This window comes from Gorilla gorilla, chromosome 3 (genome assembly GCF_029281585.2).
Source record: "Gorilla gorilla gorilla isolate KB3781 chromosome 3, NHGRI_mGorGor1-v2.1_pri, whole genome shotgun sequence".
In the NCBI taxonomy this organism is placed as follows: Eukaryota; Metazoa; Chordata; class Mammalia; order Primates; family Hominidae; genus Gorilla; species Gorilla gorilla.
Window position 1 is genome coordinate 167,929,165 of NC_073227.2, and position 21,784 is coordinate 167,950,948.

Here is a 21,784-nt window from a genome sequence, read left to right on the forward strand (position 1 = left end):
TCTCTATTCTTGAACTTTTAATTTTGACTTATCTTTTGTTGGGCTCCAGAATATGATATACAGAAACTGTATTCATAATGCAGTTTCTGAACCTTGCATATCTAAGGATGTTTTCCAGTTGTTTCACCCAGGAACCAGAAGTTTGCTCTATAGCCCTCAATTCTCAACTGTATAGCATTTCAACTCTCTTTTCTCTCCCCTCAAACTTTGTAGACTCTACTTCTTTTTACCTTCTGGCATTTATTGTTGCAAAGGAGAAAGGTGAATACTTTTTTAATTTTTAGTCCAATGCAGGTGATCTGTGTTTTCTCCTTGGATACAGGTAGGAGTCTCTCTCTATTTGAATATTCAAAATATTCCCAACGATTTGTCTAGCTATGAATATCTCCTTAGTAATTGTGACTAGAGCATGAAAAGCTATTTTAATACGCATATTCAGAATTTTAGGGTGTGTGAGGAACAAGAAAGCATTCTTAAAATATATTTGATTATTGTCTCATTTCCAATTATTGTGTATTCTTCCTCAGGAACTTCCATATTTGTCATCTTCTCTCATTGTTTTCATTTCTTAGTCCTTCCCCTGCAATTTGAGATCGTTATTCAAGTTTGTCCTCAACATCACGGACTCAATTTTTCATTGTGTCAGTTTCACTCTTTTTCTACTCTGTACCTTAATTCTCCCAGGACATTGTATTGAATGCCTTCCTGATTTTATCTGGTGCTCATTCTCATATCATCTGGTTCTATCCTTATGACTTTCTAGTTTCTATTTTTGTCTTCATGAAGATACAAAGCAGTTTTCTAAAACTACCACTTTAACAGGTTTGTTCTTTTTCCCAAGTTAAGCCTCTGGATTAACGCTTAGTTTTTCTTTCATCTCCTACATCCCTCAGTTAGGAGGATGCTCTTTAGTCCTGGTATTCAAAGGCAAGCAAAGTGGACAGTCTCCCCTTGGTTCTACTCACTGACCATGTGATGCTGGTGGAATCCTCTTCTGCTAACTAAAGGTGGGTGGTAGTTGGTAAAAATTCTTGTGTTTACCAGGCATTCTTCTAGGGCTGATGTTTATTCTTTTACTTTAACCCACTAGTTCTCTTCTACTTTGGTCAGTTCTTGAAAACATCTAGTCTTAGGGGTAAAGCTTCTTTTGAAGCTTACAGACTTACTCATGGTCCCATCTTTGTCCTCATTCTTAAAGGACAGGACTTTGGTGGTCATAATATAATCAAAATCTCTTTAGGTTAACAGCACTCCTTATGCATAATTTGAAGACCTGAGAGGTAGGGGTTAACACATCCAGAACTGATCCCCTGCAGGCCAGCTTCTCAGAAAAGAAGACGGATGCTAGCAAAGCGCCATAGAAACTAGTTAGGCTCAGTGCTCAAGGCAATCAATCGTGACCTATTGCAAAGGCTTGTCAGGAGGCCTCTCTCTCCTGACAGGGGAGAGGTTGGTGTTCCCCAAACTATGATTGCCCATGTGGTAAACCTTACTATTTGTATGCCATGCCCTATGACTGCAACCACAGGGCCTCTCTCCTTGGTCCCTCTCCCGCTCCCTGCCACCCCCTGCTGATCATGCAGGGGAGGGGCTGATGTTACATCAAATCATGAATGCTGAACTGTACCAAGGCTTTGCCATGTCATATTGCTATTGCGTCTGGCTCCTAATCATACAGCATCTGATGATAGGATAATGGGAGACTAGCACCCTGCTATTGCTCCTGCCTCTGCAAGTTCTCACAAAGCAATGCTGCTCCCAGTTGGTCTGCTGTGAGTGCTGCTTACCAAGTTACCTTGCTAGCATGGCAATTGTTCCAGTAAATGGAATATTTGTCTAGGCACACATCATGGCCTTCCAGAAGCAAGTCAGGAAAGCAGAGATAGATTAAAGACTCAAAGAGAGGGTCTAGTAGCAGAGTTGTTGTCAGCCTTTGGGAGTTGGTGACTATAAGCAGGAATGACCCCTGGAAAACTGAGGAGTGGGAGACCTACAGGGTTAAGACTCCATGATAGAATTTCTTGTTTTTTTAGTGAGAGTAAAATAAGTTGCTAAAGATGGGATGGATACTGTACTGAGAAGAAAGCTGAACCACTGCTTCATAACACTCATGGAAAAATAAAACAAAATCACATAGTGCCATGATCACTAAAGAATGGGTAGAGGAGATAATTAGGGAAGGGTACTGACCATCAGCAAACAGGGATAAGTGGACTCCCAATTCTAACTCGTCTCTATGAGATCAAAACGGGAAAGGGGATAGTCACTTATAGTGGTGGCCTCCTCCAGAAGTCTGTTGCTGGGTCTGCCTTCCACTGCTGGGTGTTTCAAGGGAGAGCTGGTAGTTATTTCAATGTGTCTTCACAATGCTGTGCTGCTCCTGGTGCCTTCTGAGCTCCTGGCAATTTATAGAGATACACTAGCTAGTGTCTGTCCAAAAACTGTCAACGATAAATTTTAGGATCTGAACTGAGCAAGCTAGTCAGGACAGCTGTTTCTTTCTTCAGAAGTCCCCCCAGTCATTGGAAGAACTTGGAATTAATGCTTAGATTATGGTTAGCCTTTACTCCAACTCTGTAATAAAGTCATACAGGAGGGTCTTCCAAACCGGAAAATGTGCACTTTCTACGTTGTTCTTACAATGGTCTCCTCTGCCTTGTCTGCAGTGAACATATTCAGTAACTTGGGGTTGTCACCAATCATCTATCATCCAAGAGGACATCTAATTTTCCTCTGGGTTTCCCACAGCAAAGTCAATATCTAGACTCAAAGCTAATGGGTTGAAATGGAATGGGCTGCTGATGAAGTGGGAGATGATACTTACAAGCCACCCACTGGAATTGGGAGAAGGGAAAGGACTAAAATATGGACTGAAATGAAGGGTTAACTTGTCCAAGACTGACCTCTCCAGTCTAGCCCCCCACAAAGAAGGCTGGCCTCCTGCACAGCTCAACGTAAACCATCTAGTCTCAGTGCTTAAGTCCATTAATTTGGTCAAAAGCAAGGCTTGAACTTAGCTCATCATGGGGAAGCGGAGAGAGGAAAGTGCTGGTGCTTCCTCAACTATGAATGCTGGTGTGGTAAACCCTACTGCTAGTTTGCATGCCCCCCAAACCTCACCAATAAAGCTGCAACTGCAAGGCTTGGACCCCAGTCCCTCACTATGCCAGAGAAGAGGCTGGCATTGTATCCAACCACTAATGCTGACCTGGCAGGATAGGATTGAAATGAAGGCTGTGCCACTCATCTTGCTATTGTTCCCTGGCCTCAGATCATACCAAAGGAGGAGCTGGTGTTTCCCCAGTCATGTCTGGCCCCGATAGACCTCTGTGTGCAGCTCTAGAATGAATGGGAACATCTATTGATCCAGTGTCTGAGAGCTTTCTCCAGTGCCCCACAGACACAGTGAGAATGCTGCTTGTCCATTTGTCCTGTTTGCATAATAAAAACCTTACAAATAAGGTCACAATTCTGAAAGAAGATACAGCTGATTTGTTCCAAGTGTTTTTCAGTTGATGACTACTCCAAACCAGCCACCCCAGGTAAAGATCTAAAGATATTTGACCTGAAGAATGAGACTGCCAGCCCTTGAGTCAAAGGGAACCAGGCCATGCCGCACACCAAAGACCCATTTTTAGCAACAGTGGGGACTTGAACCTATCTACTGTTTGTGACTCTGGCCAGGGAGCTCTGCGTGGGGCTCTGGTCACATTTACACCAGTGGGATGAACACGACCCTTGACTGTAGCCATGTGCCCAGTCTCTGTGGCTCTGGCTTCTGCTCATGTTCCTCATTTGCTCTACGGTTCCCTGAGTCTGCTGGAGCCCTGCCAAAGACTATAGCCTGCTTGGTTGGGCCCTGACCACCTGCCCGTTGCCATCTGCCAGCTAATGTCCCACTTTAGCATGAATGAGGGCACCCCTGGAATCAGGATGCTGCCACCTGCCCCTGGGCACAGCTGCCACCTAGCTGTTGCTGCAAGGCCTCCATTCGCTTGTCTGGACCAATCAGATCAGATATGTGGAAGCTGGACCACCATCGCCTCAGAGGGAACCCTTCAGCCAGGTAAGTCCCCACTCCACTCTAGTCACATATTCTTGAAACTCCTAGTTCACTTTTTTTAGGTTGAAAATTCTACCCCATTTTACAGAAGCTTCACAGATAATTTTCACCCTCACTAGGTACATCAAACACTCAAAGTTAATCTCTAGAGTTTTCATCAACACTGACTTAGTTGTTTTATCTGTCAGGCAATAAAGGTATGGTTCTAGGGTTTATGAACTATTTAAGGGCATAGAAAAATATTTTAGATCTGACAAAATATTTAGATCTGACAAAAGTAGTTCCAAAACAAAATAACACTCTCAAATGATCTCAAAAGCAAAAGCCTTTACAATTCTTCATAACCCAAACTTCTTACTTATGAAATATGAGTGTATTTCATCATCCAATAGGGTGGAGCATCTAAACTCAAGCAAGCCAAGGACCTGAGAGTGTAATCTCATGGCAGACCCTCCCTGACTGCTCACATTTTCCAACCTCATCCTTTCCCTCAGTTGCTGCGCGGCTGCCACTAAATGGTAGGTGCAACATGGTGCTGTGCGTACTAACCACAGGGCCCATAGGCAGAGTATTTTTTGAACGAATGGGTGCATAGATGAATGAATAAATAAATTAAGCAATGTATAAATCCTCCAATAGAAATATTTTAAGATATTTTTAAAAATCAGAATGAGAGGGGAATGGGGAGTTGCTGCTTAATGAGTAAAGGGTTTCAGTTATGCAAGGTGAGAAAATTCTGGAGATTGGTTGTGCAACCAAGTGAATATACTTAACACTGCTAAATATACTTAGAAATGATGAAGATGTCTAAGTTTTATGTTATGTTTTTCACCACCATAAAAAATTTAAAAATCAAACAAAATTTTTAAAAAGCAGAAATAAAATTTACAGAAAAATTCAAAATACACTTATGACAGCTATCTGAGTCTCACTGCAGCCACTCTTCAGTTTTCATCAACATAGCCCTGACTTCTTTGTCCTATTTTCACATAATATGTATGATTTATTCTACGACTTCTTTTGGTGGGGGGGTCAGTAATTGACAGTTCCATTTGACAGTCCAGACAGAATTTGATGGTGTAATTACAAAAACAAAATAAAAACAATTTTACTTTCAATTTTATGTAGGGAAGAACTTAACCGTTTTGTACAGTTTGAAAATTAAAACTTGACTTTTAGCAACAGGCTAGAAATTTTTAACAAATTTCTCAATAACTTCTCAAATTTCTGAAATAACTTATCAATTTATAGTAAGCCATATCTCCCCAGTGTGTACATTTATAATCACCTAGAGTCTCTGCACTCAGAAATAACTACTATTAACGTGTTAGTGTATGACATATGCACCATATAAATATATTTTACATTGTTTTATATCTTATTTTTCTATTTAAGGTATCAGGAGCATTTTCTGAAATTAACACGTATTTGGAGTTTCCTGTATTAATTTGGAATAAAATCCAAAGTCCTCACCTTGGCCTACAAACCCCAGTGTGATCTATCCTAAGCCTCCCTGTCTAATTTCAGCTTCTTCCACTTCCCACCTTCCACTCACTGTGTTCTAGTCACACTGGCCTTCTTGCTGGTCCTTAGGCAATGATCAGCATGCACTTGCCTCAGGACCTTTGCACTTATTGCATCTTCCCTCTGGAACCCCTTTCTTCAGATTTTCACAAGGGCTTCTCCCTCATTTCATTGCTGTCTCACCTTATAATAGATAAGCACCTTATATAAAGTGATAACCATTGTGTATCCCCTTGCTCTACTTTATTATTTATTGTAGCACTTAACACTGACTTAATATTATATTATATAGCTATTGATTGTTAAGACCTGGTTTTCCTAGAAGAATGTAAGCTCTACAAGGGCAGAGACTTTGTCTTGTTCATTCTGCTATCCCCTGACACTAGGTTCTAAATCACTGTTTGTTGAATGAACCAATGACTTTTGCTTTAACCTATTTCATGACTGCACAGAACTCTCTTGCATGGATGTTGCTAAATACATTTAGCTAATTCCCTTTTCTGGGATACTATAGATTGCACTGCAGTGGAATACTTAAATATGTTTTCTTAAATACAGTAGTTTTCCATTGTTTTATCCGAGTTACTTACATTGAGTGCAGCAGCTTCCTAGCCATCCCCCTTCCTCTTTTCCCTCCTCTGACAGTTTGTATCACAGACAGACTGATATCACACTCCTTTCCTTGCCCTCCATGTACAGAAGCTTAAGTCCAGGCTCTGACTGCTGGTGTGTCCCTATTCTACCTTCCCACTGCGGTTTCCCAGGGTGGGAGGAGTGGGGAGGATCACAAGAAAATAATGGGTACTAGGCTTAGTACCTGGGTGATGAAATAATCTATACCACAAACCCCATGACACAAGTTTACCTATGTAACACACCTTCACATGTACCCCTGAACTTAAAATAAAAGTTAAAAAAATAATTTAACTATTCCAAAAAACACTCCACACTTCCCACTGGATGCAGGTTGTCCCTCTTACCATTTGCTCTAATTATGCTTTAGTGTACACTGTTCCCTCTTCACAGAATATATTCCTATTTATTTACAAGCCTAAATTCCACCCATCTTCCAAGTCCCTTGCCAGTCCCTCCTGATTGCATCGTGCCTTCCTTGAATCTAGTCTGCATGATCTCTCACTTCTCTGAGCTTTTCTAATACTCCCTATGTCTAGCACGCATGGTGGCTTCTGACAATGTTCAGGCGCCTCGTGAGCTTTAGCTACAATCACATGAACTGCAACTTCCTGAAGCACTTTCAAAGTCCTATGCAGTCCTAGTCACAAAATAATAAATATTTTTAAAATTTAGCAGTTTCACCAAAGTAAAAACTTTTATGCAAAATGAGATAGTGTTTTGAGGGAAGAAATGGCATTATTCAAGATCAAATCTTTTCATCTTTCCCTATATTTTGTTTGCATATTATCTACACACTATTCTGCCATAAAAATTTTCCATTCTTAAATTCCTATTTGCAATCCTTGATCAGCCACTATATATTATCTATTTCTGACAATTTTGTTGTTGTTTTAGATTTTGGCTTCTCTTAACATTATTAAGTATGAAGTTATTTTTAAATGAGTATTACATTCAGGAATTATTTTAAAAATCATGATGAGGTGTTATGTGAGTTATACAGATATTTCTTGGTTTTCATATAAGGGGCATGGGGCATTATGAAAATCTCAAAGTATACCTTTCATTCTTTTCATCCTGTGTGTGGAGGGGTTGGGGAGAATGCTTTCTCTTGGTGAGGATGTTACCGGGTGGGAACTGTAGGCTGAGCACTCAGGCAGAAGCATGAGCAAGGGATTCTGCAAAAAATATTCTGCAAGGAATACTGAAGCTGGGTCCACAAGTCACATGGTTTTGCTTTTTGATCTCAATAATATACATGATTATGCTGAAATCTCCGGTCTTTTTTCTCAACCACCACGTGTTTTTCCATTGTGTGATCTCAGGATCCACCAAAACATACCCAAGGCATCCTGGCAAATGCCCACTCACCATCTTCCTCGTAGAGAAGACCCATATGCATGTGTGCCTCGGCTTCTTTCTTCCCACAGTCAATTTTGATCAGCTGAGCAATCTTAAAACATCGTTCATAGAAGTGGTTCCTTACCCACTTGTCTTCAGAATTATTGAAGTAACAGGCCAGAGCATACAAGTTATTATATACATCTTCGAAGGATTCTTCAAAGAGAGAAAAGCACCATGAATGGCATTAGAAAGATGTCTCATGGCACACCCTTTAGAACGGCAAACCAATATCATGACTTCCTATTTTTCCTTAAAGATGTGATTACCAATTTTAAAAACTGGGTCTAAAAGCAAAAATTAATTTATTTTAACTATTATATTAATTACATTAATTAAAGGATGTGCAGATGAGTAAAGCAACAAAAGGCTTTCTGAAAACTTAGAATATGTAGGAAATTGACACTATGTGGTTGAAACAGGAGGCTTTAAGATGTAGGACAGGACAATACCTACTAGCAACATGCTCAGTGCTTTTGGAAGAAAGGATTATGTAGTTTCATTGAGTACTTTTCCCACTGGAGGTTTGAAAGTACTTAGAGATTCTAGAGATGGCAATGTTTCTCAGCCATAGCAAAAGATAATGCAAATGAAGAAAGCAGAATGGATATGAAAATACCAAGGTATTTCATATCATAAAAATGTCACGGGCCTGATAGATACAACAAATGATGATCAGAATGACCCTATAAGCTCCATATGCTTTCAAGCAATGTTTCTAGCAATACAAATTTCTAGCAATGTTAAGAAAGAGTAGACTTCTACGCTTCTGTTTTCTATGGGTATTTTTTTGCTGGGAATGCATAAATACTAGTCGTTTTTACTCAGAAAGTTCTTAATTAAACTCTTGTAGTTTTTTTTTCCTAAAGGGTATCTAACCTATATCTACATAAAAAAATGTGTCCGTCAATTCTGAATCAGTCTTATAAACCCCACTGTGATAGTAAACCTGAACGAATATGTCTGTGTGTTAATAAGTTGTGCCTCAGTCCTGTAAACTCCACTCTAATGGTGAATATGAACAAATTCATAATATTTATGTCTTTTGTATTTATGCTGAAATCATAGTTGTATTATAAAGTGCAGTGGTCTCTGGGTTACCCTTCCAATAATTTTTTAATAACAATCATTATCTATTAGAATTCACTGATATTAATTGTTCACTACTACCAGAGGAGTCAACCCACATATTCCCAAAGAGATTACAATTATGAAAAATATTGCCCACTAGGACACCTGTAAGATTAAAACCAAAAGTCAGAAAAAATGAAACAGGTTGATTACAACAAAGGGTCATTCTGCAGAACTGTAAGTAAGTCACCCCAATGTTTCAAAAGAAATTTCTAAAACCAATTCTATTCCTTTACATATACTTCTTTAAAATTCCAATGGAAATTAACATTTATATCAAAATAAATTTAATAACTGGAAAACAAAATAAAAAGCTCTCCCTATCCTGGAAGTTGCTGGAGATTCTGGAGAGCCATTCTGCTTTTCAAGGACACTCACACCAGGTGACAGCTCAGGTGAAAAGTAGAGCATGACCTAAGCTATTTATCTGACGCAAATACTCCCACCTCAGAATACTTCTGTGCTTTGTCTTTCCATTATGAACTTCCTACATAATGTGAATACAACACTAAAGTCTGTTTTGTAATATTTCATATTCTTGGTTATATTTACTGATTAGAGAGTTGTTGCTTTTAGAAGTCAGTAAGTAAAACATCTCATATTTTCCACTTCAATAAAAAGTATATATATATATATAATTAAAAATATATGTAGTCCTGAAACAATTTTTTTATATTTTAGTAATTAAACCTTAATGTAAAAATATTTGCAACATTTCATAAGGTTTTTTTTTTTTTAGGAATGCGTTAGATAAGCTACCAAGATTACATATTTAAAGACTACTTGTCAGCTAAGCTATTTTTCTATGAAAAAAGAGGATGGTTTTCTAGAATATTAAATATAAAAGAATATATTCAAGTTTCAAATCTTTGGGCAATCCAAATACATGTCCTGTGCCCTTTACAAAGGCTACAAGTAGCCTTCTCTCCTTGCTTGTAGACCACTTCCTTGAATTGTCAGCAGGTATATTCAGAAGATGAAAATCAATTTTATTGTGGGTTTCTTATGCTCCTTAAAAAGAAGATTCTACAATAAAATAAATTTGGGAAACATTTTTGCAAATTTCCTTTTTCAGTAAACCACACAATATACATCAGCATGCTAAATGCTCTGATTAGTCCTGCAACAAATTAACCTGCTTAACCTCAATGTTAGTTCACCAGGTATTTCTCAAGCTTATTTGGCCAGAAAATTGTTTTGTTTTGCTTTACATCAAATCTGTAAACACCTGTGGAATTTTGCTTTAGTAGAACATAATTTGTGTATCTTAAACAAACATTATTAGAAAAAAATTGCTGCTCAACCCTTAATAAATTTAAAAGTCAAGTGTAAATAATGTTTGAATTATCTATTGATTCTCTTACCCATTACCATTTTTGTCATCTCTTCCCTAGCCCCATGGGGCATAAGGCTCAAATCAGATGTCACAGATGGCACAGCAATGATTCACGACAATGGATAATATTTAAAAAAAAAAGTATCAGGGACAAAGAAACACTTTAACAAATGGAAAATAACCCAAAAAGAAATGATTGGCTTACTTTAAACACACCTTTGCTATAAAACAGCAAGTGTTTTATAAAGTAATTTAAATAACTCTAGGTTACTGCTCTGTAAGTCTCAAGAGATAGAACTGACCTGAGATGACTATTGTTAGTGCCATAGATTTGATTAAATGAACTTCACTGTGACCCTAGCACGATGATTCTTCCAATGAGAAGCAACGACATTGCTCAGTTATATGCTATCTCAGGAAAATTGTCTCTAATGCCACAACCATATGAAATGGAACTTTAAGATACTATTAACACATTTCTATATTCTAGGCTTACATACACATTTTAAGATTTAGGATTCATTCAAGTTAATAAGAGTGAATGTGCATATCTCATTTTCTGGTACATCCCTAATTCAAACCACAATTTTCCTCCAATAAAGTTCATGTGTTGAATGTGGAAAAAAAAATTATAACAATTTTTGAAAAAAGGTGACACAAATGTTTACATGTCCTTCAGCTGAAGTTTTTCCAGTAATACTTTTGTAATAATTTTAATTTTCTATATTTCAACCAGACAAAAACCACTGCGTTTTGTGGGAGATAATCCTACAGAAGAGACTTTGGCTATTATAACATTGGACTTTGGGCCAGGTGTGGTGGCTCACGCCTGTAATCCCAGCTCTTTGGGAGACCAAGGTAGGAGAATCACTTGAGGTTAGGAGCTCGAGACCAGCCTGGCCAACATGGTGAAACCCCGTCTCTACTAAAAATACAAAAATTAGCTTGGCATGGTGGTTTGTGCCTGTAGTCCCAGCTACTCGGGAGGCTGAGGCAGGAAAATCACTTGAACCTGGAAGAAGGAGGTTGCAGTGAGCTGAGATCACATCACTGTACTCCAGCCTGGTTGACAGAACAAGAGTTTGTCTCAAAACAAAACAAAAAGTTAGGCTTTGTTAACTTTTGGATTGGAGAAACATTTTTACTTATAGTAACTTTCCTTTAAGAAATATTATATATTAAAATGTTTTCTACCCTGAAATAGACTATTTGGCATTTTAGGTTCTTATAAATTTGAAAAAGCTTTATGACAAGCTGGCTTACATCTATGACACCTTATGACAAGTGACATATTTAGCTTATATTTACAGTATCTCCAATGAAAGCTTCAATTTAAAACAGTGAATATGATAAAATTCAATGGAATAAAACAGCTAATGAGCAAATATTATCTTAGTTCTACTTTCAGTTTAAATATCACTGTAGAATTTTGGGCAAATACTAGAATGTAGGTTGTTTTGTTTTGTTTTGTTTGTTTTGTTTTGAGATGGAGTCTTGCTCTTGTCACCCAAGCTGGAGCGCAATGGAGCAATCTCAGCTCACTGCAACTTTTGTCTCTCGGGTTCAAGCAATTCCCTGCCTCAGCCTTCTGAGTAGCTGGGATTACAGGCGTCCGCCATCATGCCCAGCTAATTTTTTTGTATTTTTAGTAGAGACGGGGTTTCACCATGTTGGCCAGGCTGGTCTCGAACTCCTGACCTCAGGTGATCCACCCGCCTTGGCCTCCCAAAGTGCTAGAATTACAGGCATGAGCCTACCGCGCCCAGCCAAAATGGAGGTTTTTTATAATAGTACTTTTTATTTACAATAGTTAATTTCTTGAGAAATAATTGTAAATAATATTTTAAAGTTCACCAAAATATTTTTTTCACATCCATCCTGCAGTGAAACCCTTTTCATAATATACATAACCACCTCCTATCCCACCCCTGCCACACACACACCCTAGTTCATTTGTTTTGTTGTTCACATTTTTGTGTGTCTCATATTCATAAGTCAGGTCACAACCTGATGGGAAATATGTATTGGCTCCAACATATAGAGACTCTTCTAATGTTGTTTACATGACTCCATAAATTTTCTCCATGGTACCATTGGGTAACAAAAAGTTGCTGATACCCTATTTTCTCATAGAAAAGCCTGAAATGACATGTAGACATTGTCATGTTGAGGCCTGAGTTTTTCTTTTTGAATCCTGTGGTATTTTCCCCAAAAAATTTGGAGAAAAGAATAATTTAGAATACCAAATTTACATGCCAAATTATTGAATTTCATTTTTTTATTTGATTATAGATGACTAGTTAAAATGACCAGTTCCTAATATGTAACTAAGAAATATTTATGACAACAATATCAGTATAATTAGTGTAGAAATGAAAATATTTAATACTTGGAATGTATACTAACTTTCTGGAAAATTTTGAAATACAAAAAATGTATTAGAAATGATGTCATGGAAAATATAAAATTGACAATTTTATTTGCAATTGTGAATTGCAGGATTTTCATGTCTTTTTACTATTTACAAAAATAAATTCTCTGATTCAAATCAGTAGGACTTCTTGACCCAAACTTCAAAGTCCACTATCTAAACTTAGGAAAATCAGTGTGATTTTCAAGTTATAGTACTCTTTGAAAGTATCTCCTCTATGAAAGTCAATATTCAGATTACGTATACAGAAAAACTGTAGAAAGGTTTAAACCTAATGATAGGAACTATGTTAATTCATGGGGAAGTTCTGGAGATATTATTAGGTGTTATGTGTTGTCTTCCCTGGCTCGGAAGGACATCACCAGAATGCCCCCGTGTCTGGGCAGCCTCGTGATCCAACATTCCCTTTCCTTAATTCCATAAAGACGCTTAATTCACTGGGTTGAAGTGTGCTAAGTTGTCTTAATGTTTCAAATTCGTACATGAAACAATCTGGAATCTTCCCCCAGGAGCTCGGTGTTCTGGCTCCTTCTGTGCTCTGCCCACAGTCCCACCACTTACCTTTCCTCTCAGCGTCCTCAGCCCTGGTCAGGTAATGGTAGAGGTAATCCAGTTTATCAGGCTGCTCCTCCAGGGGCTTCTGCAGCCAGAAGAGGGACCTGACTCTCGCAGCCTCCCTCAGGGCATCCCACTGCTCCATCAGAGCGAAGAGCTCGGTGAAGGACTTATGATAACCATCTCGCAGCATGTCCACACAGATATTCTTCTTGTAGGAGTTCCTATAACTGGGAATATGAATCAGAACACTCTCAGGTTTATGTTAATCCTTTCAGTCCGCACGGTGTTTTCATTCTCTAATAATTAAAGGTTGAATCATGTTGCCTTTTATCCCTCAGTGAAAGCACTGAAAACTATCAAAAGATCTTTGCCTCAAACACTTATAATTGAACAACTTCTGTTTAATGAAAGATGCCAGGAGCTATCTAAACACAGTAATTTTAATGAAATTACATTATAAACATATCAGTTCCAGAGCTGAGCTCCATTTGATAAGGACAAATAAGCTAGTTGACTGATGAATATTAAAAAATACTTGATATATCAGCCTCCCACCAAAAAAAAACCTCAACAAGTCAAGCAAAAATAAAACTTGCCATTTAATATCAAAACAATATTCTCTCTATATTAGTAGTTTCACTGTATGTTACAGAAGTTCATCATTCTTTCATTCATGCAGAAAATATTTATTGAAATCTATTACTAACTATATATTTTTTAATTATTTTCAGTTACAATTAAGTTAATGATTAATAATTACATTCTCACTTCAATAATCAAATGCAAAAAGATAAAGTGACAAATGAATATTCCATTTAGTCAAGCGACAAATAGGTACTGAGTTTCCTACTAAGTGCCAGGCGCTGTTCTAGACCAAATAGGTTCCATACCCTTGTGACGCCTACATTCTAGGGGCAGAACATGACTAACAAATAAGTAAGCAAATGAGAAATAATTTCAAATCATGAAAATTTCTAGAAAGGAAATAAACAGAATTGTGAGATAATAGCTGTGTAGTGGCTATTATTCCATTAAAAGAACAATTAGACACCAAAAGATATAGCTTTATACTAATTATATTATATTCTTTTAAAAAAATAGGACAAACGACATGATGTGATACTACTGGCAACAAAAATTCACCGCGGAGTGGAAACAGCCCAGACCACCAAGATTGAGTCCAGTTTTGCCCCACCTCCCTGGGTCTCCAGTCTTCTCATCTCTAAGCTGTGTATATTAGTATATGCTACCTATATCATGGGATTCCTCTAGGAACCAAATGAAATTAGGTATGTGAGAATACTCTGGGAAATGTGAAATCTCACTGCTGCTTCTCAATTCCTCATTATGCATTAGATTCACCTACAGAGTTCAAAAAAACAAACAAATAACAAAACAAAACAAAGTGACTAGACTTGCATCTACCAAGGATTTCTTATCCATTGGATCAACTTAGGTAGAGAACAAACAAATAAGGAGTGGCAAGCAGGAGAGTGGTGAGACAGGAAGTTTAGAAAAAAAGGCAGGGACCAGATCATGAAGAGATCTTACGGTAAAAACAACAGTGAGAAGTTTGGACTCCAAGCTGGGAGGGAGGTAGAGCTATTGGAGATCAGAGTCAGGGAACTGACATGACGAGACTGCATTTTACAAAAGTCATCTGGAAGAAGTGTCCCAGCTGAACCACAACCTTCCCCTATATGGCAGTCAGGTTGTTACAGAACTAGTCCATAAAGAGAATAAAGAGACCACATGGATCCTAGGTCAAAAGATCAAATGCCAACATTTAGTATGAGAATAAGATATATTTGAAATGGGGAAGAGAAAAGGAATAGTGCTTGTTACTTATTCCTGTCCTCCAATTGCCATAGAGGAGGAAAGTATGGAGAAAGGCAGTGAGATGCTTGGAGGGCCATGTTCTCTTTCTCTTTCTCACTCCAGTCAAATGGAGAGGCTCAGAGAGTAGAAAAGTCAACATCCTGTGAAATGCAGTGAGAGCCAAGAGTAGAAAACACTCATATCCTGCTTCCCATCTAGGGTTATTGAAGGCAGGGAGGATTACCAACATCCCTCTCCCCACCTCCCCATACGCAAGGGCATGCAAAGGCAGCAAAAGTCCCTGCATAGCACTTCTAGGCAGAGGAGGACCAGAACCAGCCCTGTAATTGCCCACAGCCCATGAATGGTATAGGAGAAGGGACTTAATATTCCAGTGGGCATCATGTGTGGCCCAGAAGTTACAGGGAGGAGAGGGCTGATAAGTCTGTCACAATGTCATCTGGCCATAGCAAGGAGATGTATCCTAATGACTGTTCATGGGCTGCCCACTGGGGACTGAAGGAAGACACAGCTAAAACTGAAATGAGCAGTACTGGGGAGCTCCTGAAGGGTTCAGGTCAGCATATTTCCAGAGCTCATAGAACAAAGACGGATCAAGTACATCAGAGATGGACACATGTAAAGGACTTCATAAGCTAGGAATGCATTCAGCTATAAGTAAAAGAAACTTGTCTCACAGTGCTGTGAAAAATGGAGGTTTCTAATTTTCTTGCCTAAAGGCAGGCAGCTGAGGGCCTTGGTTCAGTAGCCTGGCAAGTTCAAGACCATGTCTCTGGGGTTATCTTGACTTTCCCTCCTTCTGGTCCCTTACTGGTTGCTACAGGGCTGCTACAGCTTCAGACATTACGTCTACTTTCAAGACAGGAAGAAAAGGGAAAGTGGGTTGGCACTGGCATCCCTTATTTTAGGGAAAAATGAAACATTCCTGCAACCACTAGCAGATTTCCACTTATTAGCCAGAACCCTGTCACAGCCCCACTCTTCACCTTGGTGCAAGGAGTCTGGAAAAACAAATACCCTGCCTGCTCTTGGGCATGTTGCTGCCCCCAAGCAAAACTAGAGCTATGTCTGCAAAGATGGAGGAAGGAATGGATACTGGCCAGACAAATGCAGTGACAATTACAAAGTCCTGGAAGTCAGAGGTGTCCAGTCTTTTGGCTTCTCTGGGCCACATTGGAAGAAGAATTGCCTTGGGCCACACATAAAATTCACTAACACTAACAATAGCTGATAAGCTAAAAAAAAATCACAAAAAAATCTCATAGCCTTTTTAAGAAAGTTTATGAATTTGTGTTGGGCCACATTCAAAGCCATCCTGGGCCACATGTGGCCTACGGGCACTGGGTTGGACAAGCTTGTTCCAGGTCAAGATCTGAAAATAAATGTTGTTACCCCAGGGAGTTACCAGATAAAATGTAGGATGCCCAGGTACATAACATCAGATAAACAATGAATGATTTTTTTATTAGCAGTATTCTCCAAATATTGCATAGAACATACTTATTCTAAAAAAAAATTTCTTGTTTTTGAAACTCAGACTGAACTGTATGGTCTGTATTTCTATTTGCTAAATCTAGTAACTCTACTCCCCTGAAGCCCTCAGTAGTGCGATGCTGTTTCCGTGTAGGAAAATAGGGTGAGGGGAAGAAGTTTTAGAATCTTGAACAACCTGAGAAACTGCAGAATTGGACTGACTTTACCTGAGAGTGACAAGATTGGATTTTTACACTAGGGAGGATCAAGGCTCAGGGCCAGGAATTAAAATTAAGTTATAAAAAAATACAGACTTTCAATTTAGCATTCTCGAGTCTGTGAGTCAGAAATTCACACCTGATCCAAGAGAAGGGAGGGGAGGAGGGTAAAACCGGGAGCAGGAAGAACAGATGGGAGACTGGTGGTCGTGGAAAGGAGAGGTGCTGGGGGTGGAACCAGGGTAAAGCTGGAGGGATAGAGAGAAGTAGGTGATTTCAAAACATTTTAAGGAGACAAAAATATGGGTTACTTGGTGATTCAAAGGATATCAAGGGTGAAGGAAAGGGAGGAGCAAGGATAACAACCAGGTTTTGGGATTGGGTAATGGGTAATTAGTAATTTGCTGAAGAGGGGAACATGAAAGGATGAACAGGTTTGGGGAAAGATAATGAGTTAAGGTTCAGATAACTGGAGTTTCAGGAGCCTGAGGGGACCTCCACGTGTTACCCTAGAAGGCAGTTTGGGGGGTGACATAGGAGGCCTAAGAGGACAAGGGGTTGTAATCTTGCTCACACAAGCAATGCCACCTTTGTATGTGTATGCACTGGTGGCCAGCCGATCTTCCTAGGAGTGAAGAAAACATTTGGGGGCCAAAATGAAGAAAATTATAAATAGATAAAAATTAAAATTGACCATAAATGATACAAATAAATGCTAGATAGGGCAGTTAGAAGGCTGTCTCAGTTCTAATCACAACAGGGTCAGAAATCCAGAAAAATCACTCTGGGCCTCATTTTCCCCACCTGGAAGATGAAGGTGCTTTTGCTGGATTTGGTCCACCCAGCATCTAGCTCCACGTCCACAGGAGGCACATTCTAAAAGTATTTCAGAAATAACCAATCCCACGTTGTGTGTAGTCTTGGTGGCATGGAAATTCAGGGACTCCCTAGTCAAGGAGTGGGTTATTGACCCAAATTAGGCCAACTGGTCTCTCTCCCAAAATTCTGAAACCAGAAGCAAGCAACATAAAGGTGTAGGAGGTTGCTGGTGCTCAATAAATCTGGAAGAATCTTGACCAGATTCTCTCGTAGTTCCTGCTACCTACGTCCATTTGAGAGGGCTGGGTCTGGTCTTTTTCTTCTGATCTGGGTTCTCCTCTAAATTCCACTATATCCTTTCAATAAAATCATTTCCACTTGATTTAGTCAGAATCCATTTCTGCTGTCTGTGACCAAAGAACACTAAGTGATTCAGAAGGGGTTGGACAATCATTTCCACAATGCCTTTCAGCTTCAAACATCTGTGATATATAACTGATATCAATTTTTAAAATTTCTAGTACATTTTTTAAAAAGATCATTCTTTACAGATGATGTTACAAGTGGAAATGTATTTAAATATGCATATAGAACTATGCTGGTATCATCTCTATTTTTTACACACATGCTCACATACCTATGCATACAAATATGCTACTGTTTAAGCCTCATTGCTAATATTTGAGAGCAAGAAAAGACAATTATAGTGGTTTAATAAATAGGTTCCTATCTAAACCTTCATAGTTATTGCAAATTATTTCTTTTAACCAGAAAATCTTCTTTTATTAAAATAAATCAGCTATCTGAAAAAAAGGAATGTCAATCGGTACCATTAGATTTGAATTTCTCAGGTTTTAAATTTCATGACAGAGAACCATAGCCAAAGTTCACTTGCTGTATGAAAGAGAATTGTTTTAAACACAAATAGAAATATAAACAAAACTCAGATTTATTCGCTTAATCGTTATTTCATTTGGCCATAAACTTTTTAGGCTTTGGTTTCATTTACACATTAAAAAACTTTTATGAATATTAGTCTAAATTAACAGATGCTGTTTTTAAGCATCAGAAAAAGAAAAATCTTCTTGAACTGATGCCATGATACTGGATGAAAATAGAGAATGCTGGTAAAATTTATGGAGAGATTTAATATTAGGAAATATGAGGAGAGTTCATCTGACAGGAAAAAAATGTGCCATTCACAGAAGCAAAAGTTGTCACATTCGTGGACATGCTGAATGTATCCTGAGGAAGATCTTTGCCACTGCAGATACTTGGGGCTGCAACGAGATAAGGGATGCAGCTTGAGAATGCATTTGAGAATGAAATTAAGTAGTCAAGCATTTCATATGGGTTTTATTGCCATTTAAGGGCATTATTCATTCAATGGAGATGCTGTTAACTGTTTTGAATTCACATCAACATCTCCCTAAAAAAATGCAGAGATTAAAAAAATCTAGAGACTGACAGAAAGCAGAGCTGAACAATATGGCATAACTCCACAGCAGGTGATTATGTAGAGATGCTGGGAAATGGAGAATTTACTGCTAAACAGCCATGGAGATATTATAGTGTTTTAAAATTCTGCCTTAAACTATTTTGAATAGCTACTATTTATAGAACACCCACAATGTGTCAGGCACTGTGTAGACATCATTTCTAACTGGCACAATAACTATATAAAGTACTACTTCAATTTTTACAAATTAAAAAACCTGTCTTCAGTGAGGTTGTGAATTGCCCAAAGCCATACAAGTTATTAATAGTAAATGGCAGAGTTGGAATTCACACCCAGCTCCCTCTGGTTGCAAATTCTGAATTCTTCCCATTTCCCTACATTGCCTCCTATTATATCATGTATTGTTGCTTTTTCTTCTTCTCCTCCTCCACACAATGTTTTATTTATTGCATTGATTAGGAATTTGATGTTATTTGACAATTATGATGCAATCTTTCAATTGGTAAGCCATTCTCTTTATCCATGGCAATCCATGTTTAGGTTGGGTTGGAGACAGAGATCAGTATCATTTTGTGACTCCCCCAGAAAATCCCTCTCTTTAAAAGGAGAGAGCAGACAGCCAGCAGCATCCAGGAAGAGCAAATTAAAGGGATATGGTTCCCACTCAAGGGTGTAAACTCTAACAGGAAAAACACTGACAAAAACAAACATTTAAAAGGATAAAAAGCATATACTTCTATAAATATAAAAAGATGAATAGATGCAATGAATAAAAATGACAATTTATTTTACTTTCTCTGCACCTAAACTAATACATCTAATAAGTAATATAAAACCACCTAAGTAGGTCTTTGTATTAGTTATTAGGTGAATTTTTTAAATCAAAGGCATTATTGTATATTCAATTATATGACTGATATATTTAACACATTTTTTTCATAGGATAAACTGAATTATGGAATCAAGATGAAGCTTTACAGTCAGTGAAATATTTCAAAAGTGGTTCAATAAAAAAACTGTACTTTAAAACAAGATCATTAAATTTTCATTTAATCTGACAAAGATAAAATCAAAAGATATGTAATATCTAATCAAAAGTCAGGATAATACTTTTATTTCATTAAGTTAATATTTATAAGTCACGAGTGGGTTATCCATGTGTCAGTTATAACAGTTTTACATTCATATGGTAGGGATAAATGTTACTGGAATCACCTACAGGATAATTACATTGACTTAAATTAATACTTAAATAGCTTCAGTTAATATAATTTCCTTGGAATAAAGTGAATCACTATTCTTACCTATCTTTTTTGGTGTAGGTAGATATTATGTATATTGTAATTAGAATTTAAAAAGTCATTTCTTGACATACACCTACTAACTGATATAAATTATATGAGTTGTTTATGTTTTATAGTTTTTGGTAAAAATACTATTTTTTCCCAAAAGCTAAAATAACAATATAGCATTTTCCTAGCCATATAAATGTATAAAGAGAGAGAAGTTAAAAAGACAAAAAATTTGAGAGTGTTTAAAATGACTTTTTACTTTAAAGCCATATAGAATTACAATGAAAACTGAAAACATTTTTCTTAATTTTACACACTTAGGTTGTTCACAATTATTAGTCATAGTATTGATTAGCAATGATTAAGAATTGGGCTACCAACAGCCATATATATGTATTTTGTAAGAAAGATTAGTGAGTTAAGATTTTTAGAATTCTTAATTTATTTTCCATGCACTTCAAAATATAGCAAGAAAGAAGTTTCAATATAAAAAGGTCTTTAAATTTAAAGGATTTCCAGTGAGTTGACTGGTCTCTGGGGGCATCTACTGGAAATTTAGCAAACTGCAGTTACATCATGTAAATCTGATAACTTTCATTATCCATCCTAATACAGATATTATTTTAATTGATACGCAAATAAGTTGACAAAGAAGATAAATGTAAAGTTATGCATGGTATTCTATCTCATCCATCTGGTAACAGCAAAACATGTAGCTCTCTATGAGATCAGTTAACAAATATTCAACTGTTAAAAATGTAAATAGGGCAGGTGGCATACCATAGATTAACAGTTTTCAAAGCATCCAATTATTATTTTTGGAAAAATTAGAAAAATATTTTATACTTAAACATTCACATATTTAATGAGAAATTTTTATTAATCCAAATAAAAAATATATAAAAGGCACTTTTAAATTATGATGGATTCTCTAAAACAAATCATTTTGTATCTCATACATCCACCAATCATAAATAATATGACTACTGCTTATTTCCTATATGATTTAATTTAATTATTACATGTTAACATCTCAAAAAGTAGAATTTATTACACTTGGATCAAAAGAATTTTTCATTATACTCATTACAACTAGAATTCATCATTAAAATGAACATTGTTATTGTCTTCTCAACATTTCAGAACCTCCTTAAAGAATATTGAACATATAATGAACACAATACAATCATTTCAATGTATTATAGTTTAACATATTTTAATTAAAAAGCTCTTCTTATAATATTATCTGTTATGATTAATCATATAATTTAAATATCACAGCCATTATAATGATCTTCATTTTTTTGCAGAATTTATAAATCATATTCACTTTGAGAGATTAAAAATATAATTTGAAAGTATAAATATTGTGATATGCTTATATTTTACCATTATATATTTTATATATTGCTGTAAAATTTATATAATTTATATATAGTTTTTATAAAATGCAATTAGATATTATATACATTATATATTATTTATATAATATCTAATTAGATATTATATACATTATATATTATATAATATCTAATTAGATATTATATACATTATATATTATATATTTATATAAAATTATGCATTATATAAATTTTATATTACTTATA

General features: G+C 36.9%; 1 protein-coding gene across 5 annotated transcripts in view; it reads right to left on the reverse strand.

The window, feature by feature from the left end:
- TTC29 (tetratricopeptide repeat domain 29) overlaps positions 1–21,784 on the reverse strand; it is a 240,701-nt gene that overhangs the window by 193,039 nt on the left and 25,878 nt on the right. For 4 of the 5 annotated variants that reach the window (XM_019026099.3, XM_063705594.1, XM_019026100.3 and 1 more), the window contains exons 5-6: positions 13,081–13,304; positions 7,592–7,777 (exon numbers count right to left, since the gene is read on the reverse strand). In XM_019026099.3, the coding sequence (XP_018881644.3) occupies positions 7,592–7,777; positions 13,081–13,304 (410 nt within the window). The remainder of the gene's footprint in view (positions 1–7,591; positions 7,778–13,080; positions 13,305–21,784) is intronic. The other variant, XM_063705596.1, reaches the window with a different exon arrangement.